This window comes from Amyelois transitella, chromosome 2, assembly GCF_032362555.1.
Source record: "Amyelois transitella isolate CPQ chromosome 2, ilAmyTran1.1, whole genome shotgun sequence".
In the NCBI taxonomy this organism is placed as follows: Eukaryota; Metazoa; Arthropoda; class Insecta; order Lepidoptera; family Pyralidae; genus Amyelois; species Amyelois transitella.
Window position 1 is genome coordinate 11,198,412 of NC_083505.1, and position 4,945 is coordinate 11,203,356.

General features: G+C 38.6%; 1 protein-coding gene across 1 annotated transcript; it reads right to left on the reverse strand.

The window, feature by feature from the left end:
* Positions 1–739: 739 nt before the first annotated feature.
* On the reverse strand, positions 740–4,945 carry LOC132904364 (uncharacterized). The gene is made up of 3 exons (XM_060954523.1): positions 4,175–4,945; positions 3,508–3,745; positions 740–3,429 (listed from the first exon to the last, which is right to left on the reverse strand). Exons 1-3 carry the CDS (start codon positions 4,943–4,945, stop codon positions 740–742), a joined length of 3,699 nt encoding a protein of 1,232 aa, XP_060810506.1.

Sequence of the window (4,945 nt, forward strand, 5' to 3'; positions counted from 1 at the left end):
AGTGAGAGCAGTTGCTTCAGGTTCAGTACCTAGCACACAAAGGGGTCTACTGTTCAGCAAACCCTCTATTTGAACTAAGACAGTTGTGAACTCCTCGTAAATTAAGATCTGAGAGCCTACAGTTTTGAGTATATGAGTTTTAACACTCTTAACATTAGCCTCACTTAGACCGTTAAAATGAGGACCGTACGGCGGGCTATGTTTAAATTGAATTTTATTTGTCAATAAATAATTACTGATATAATTTTGGTGAGCTGTGGACTGTAATAAATCATAAATTTCACTAAGTTTTCGTTTAGCGCCGATAAAGTTGGTTCCGCCATCGCTATAGATCATAGAAACCGGACCTCTTCTACTTATAAAGCGTTTGAAAGCGTCGACAAACAATTCTGAACTGAGATCAGAAACTAATTCTAAATGTAACGCCTTGGTGGCGAGACACACAAATAGACAAACATATGCCTTGTGGCTTTTGATTCCACGGCGTCGAATATGTGTAATAAAAAAGGGGCCTAAATAATCTACAGCAGTGTTAACGAAACACTTAACTTTTGAAATGCGAAAGGTAGGTAAATCTCCCATGCGAGGGTAAGTGAATTTCGGTTTAAGTTTGAAACAAATATTGCATTTATGTACGCGTTGACGAATTAAGTTTCTAGCGGATAGTATCCAAAACTTTTGTCTTATAAGAGCGAGTAATAGTGAAGGTCCTGTATGAAGGTTAGTAACGTGATAATAATCAATAATCAATTGAGTTATTAAATTTTTTAGAAGGTAATAAAATGGGATGCTTTTGACCGAAATCGAGTTCAGAGTTTGATAATCTCCCACCGACTCTTAGAAGGCCTTCCTTGTCGATAAAAGGGTTTAACTTGAGTAGAGAACTATCAGATAATTTCCCATTTCGCAAAGCGGTAATTTCTTTAGAGAAATGCTTATTTTGAACAAAGCGGATTATATAAAGTTCAGAAAATTCTAAATCTTGTACAGAAATAGGTTGTTGAGATTTTAATTTTTGTATAAAACGTAACATATAAACAACCGAGCGTAATAATTTCAACCAGTTTGAAATTCTTTCAGCCATAATTTCAATTGGATGAGAAGTCTGAATATCTTCAGGACTTTGAACGACTAAACTTATTGTTTTAGTCTCTAAATTTCCTAAACAACCATTAGGATTAATCGTAAAAGGTTTCAATGGCCAATCAGAACAACTAAGGCTTAGCCAATTGGGACCATTAAACCAAAATTGATTGTTGACTAGAGCTTTAGGCGTTACAGGGCGAGATATAATATCTGCGGGATTTTCAATGCCTTTTACATGAAACCAATGCTTAGCGGGAAGTTTTGAGTTAATCTCAGTAATTCTATTAGCCACAAATGTATGGAATTTATACGGCGGAGAATGAATCCACGTAAGCGCCACAGATGAATCTGAAAACGAGTATATTTCGTTGATATGACATCTCTGGGAAAGAGTATGTCTAACGGCGTCTAGAAGGTTAGCGAGAAGAAGAGCGGCGCACAGCTCTAGTCGTGCGAGTGGCATTTTAGATAGTGAAGCTACGCGAGACTTAGAAGCGAGCAAGTGGACAGAGCCGGGTGAGTATGAATCTTGACTAACGCGAATATACACATTAGCGCCATAGCACCTTTCACTTGCGTCTGCGAAACCTAGAAGAATGACATGCGGAGAACGTAATCCGACATGTCGCGGAATTTTTATTTGTTCTAGACAAGCAAGTTCATTATGAAACTGTGTCCATTTATTTAAGATCGCGGGAGGCACTGGATCGTCCCAATCAAGGCCAGCCATCCAGCATTCTTGAACGAGCAGTTTCATGTATGTGACCACCGGGCCTAGTAGCCCTAATGGGTCGAACAAGCGCGCAGTAATCGAGAGAATGAAGCGCTTGGTGCACTCTTGCATATCAGCGTTCGTTGAGAATTGAAAATGATCAGTAGTAGGTAACCACTGCATTCCTACTATCTTATGTGGAGTTGAAGCGTTAGTATCAAATTGTATGACGTCTTCACTTTGCATTGCGGACGACTTGTCCAAGAGGTCGGGACTATTAGAAATCCACTTCGTGAGATTAAAACCACCAGAGGCAAACATTTGGATCAACTCGGACTTGGCCTTTAGAGCGACGTCTACGCCATCCATAGATGTGATGAAATCATCCATGTACATGTGAGTTTCAGCTTCTGTGGCGGCGAGAGGAAATTGATCGCGGCTATCGGCAGCTAGCTGGCGAATGACTCTCATGGCAAGGTAAGGGGAACTTGATATACCGAAAGATACACGATTGAACTCGAATGTATCGATATCAGATCTAGAATCGAATCGATATAAAATACGTTGAAAAGCGTGATGAGTGGGAGTAAGTTTCAATTGAAAATACATCTTTTCAATGTCTGCAGATAGGGCCACAGAGAACATGCGTAAATTTAATAAAAGGTCAAATATACTTGTCTGTAAATTTGGACCTGTATAAAGAAGGTCATTAAGGGACTTTCCACTAGTAGTTTTACTACTGGCGTCAATAACGATACGAGTTTTCGAAGTGAGTTTGTCGGGGCGATAAACAGCTCTGTGCGGAATATAATAAGAGCTATCATCCGACGATGCATTTTCAACCTTAGATAAGTAACCTTTATCAATATAACTTTGCAAAGTGTCGTTGTAATTTGTACGTAAATCAGGATTACTATCAAGTTTTTTCTCTAAATTCAGTAAACGGCGTTTAGCGATAAAATGAGAATTTCCTAATTCTGAAGGATTATGTTTAAACGGGAGATGCACAGTATAACGACCGGTACTATCTCGAGAATAAGTTGACTTGAAGATTTCTTCACAGGCCTGATCGTCAGGGCTCATATGAGTTTTATGAGGGACATTGTCGAGTTCCCAAAAGCGTTGAGTAATTGATTCTAGCGTTGAGGTTTGTTCAGTAAAACAAAAGAAAGTTTTATTATTAGCATTGCGACAGGGCTTGATGCGCGTAACAGCAGCCTTACCCATGGCTACATATCCAAGAGTAGTTTCTAACGCAACTACGGAAGAATGCGGTGAAGTCACTTTGTCACTTCCTAACAGAAACGGGAAGAGCTCGTTACCAATTAAACAATCCACCTCGCCGGGCGTGTGGTAATTATAGTCAGCCATTGGTAAGTCACTAAAGTGAGTTAATTTAGAAATATCTAACTCATAGTTGGGTAGGTGGTCGGTGATCGAGTCAATAACACGCGCAACTATATCATACGAACACATAGGATCGAAACGGGAATGGAATTTCAGAGTAGTGACTCCGTATGATACACTTTCGGTCTGACCGATACCTTTAATCGAGGAGGAAGCGGGAGTTATTTTTAAATTTAATCGATCACAGCAAGATTTTGTGATGAAGTGGCTCATAGATCCACAATCTAAAAATAGACGTAAATTATGTCGCTTATTCTTATTAAAAACATAAACGGAAGCAGTAGGTAAAACAACGGTATTACCTAGCTCATTACAACGAGACGAAGTAACAACCGACAGCGCAACATTATTTAAATTTGCGCGCGTATTCGAGTCTGCGTGTACTTGCTGCATAGAATTCGACTGTGTGAGCGTATCGGCAACAGGGGCTGAATACGGTGCGTGCGAGTGAGACGGATAGCTCACTGACGTCGCCTTGTGACTAGACGGTGTGATAGCACTTTGAGTATCATGCATGTGCAACAAAGAATGATGTCTTTGCTGACAAATATTACAGTTACGTTGAGAACGACAGACTGCAACATTATGAAATCCGAGGCAATTAATACAAAAATTGTACTTAGTGACTAAATTATTTCTGGAAACTGGAGTCTGATTCAAGAAATATTGACACTTATACAATGCGTGTGAAGGTTGAGAATTGCATATCAAACAATTGTAAGATAGTGAGTTTTTAGAATTAGAATTACGTATGTCTGTTTTGGTATTTATCTGATCGGTGTTAGCGAAATAATTATGCGTTGGTTTATTTTTGTTAGTATTTTTATTAGCGTTCGAGGGTAGCGTTTTGTTCATAGTAAAGGCAGACGAACGAAGCGTTTGTATCTTGTTTTGATGATTGACAAATTGCGTTATCTGAGAAAAAGTAGGTATCTCAACACATGAATGCATTTGCTCAAATAACCTTACTGTCTCTTTGTCAAGTTTATTGAGTGCTATATGCGTAAAAATATAATCGGACAAGTTATCGATTTTTAATCTGCGTAACGCAGATTCGGCCGAGCAAAATTGCTCCAAGAATGTATCAAGCGATTGGCCAGTCTTAAAATTAATCATTTGGTCAATATAAAATGACGCTTGGACTCTGATATCTTGGTATTTCTCCAAAAGCGCGTTCCAAATAATCAAATAATTGTCTGACGTGGGAGGTATACCGGAACATACTGTTAGGGCTTTACCTGTTAGTTTGCCTACCAGATACTGAACCTTCTCCGCATCCGTCAAGCGGGGATTTTCGTGAATTAAACTCTTAAAGTTTTCATAAAAGAGTGACCATTTTGTGGGGGTACCATCAAATGATATCAAATTAAGCGGGGGTAATTTCTTATTCAACAATTCAAACTTTTGATCGCACCTGGAAATCTTACAGTTGTATTTATTTTCGCAAGCTTTAATATGACAATAAAGTTGGTCAAAAGATTTCATACTGGAGTAATCCGGTTTTGATTTTGGATCAAAAGAGATTTGAGCTATGGCTAAATCATCGAGCGTTTGCATAAAATCAGTCCTAGTTTTTTCAAGCGACTGTATCATTATCAAGAACTGCTCTTTGTTTGTTTCATCGGAAATATCTTTACTAAGTGTATATGCGTCTTGAATAATAGCAAAAAGATGTTCCTTTTTTGCTGTTAATCGAACAATTTCGGGAGAATATGCACATTCAGACTTTTGTTTCGACAT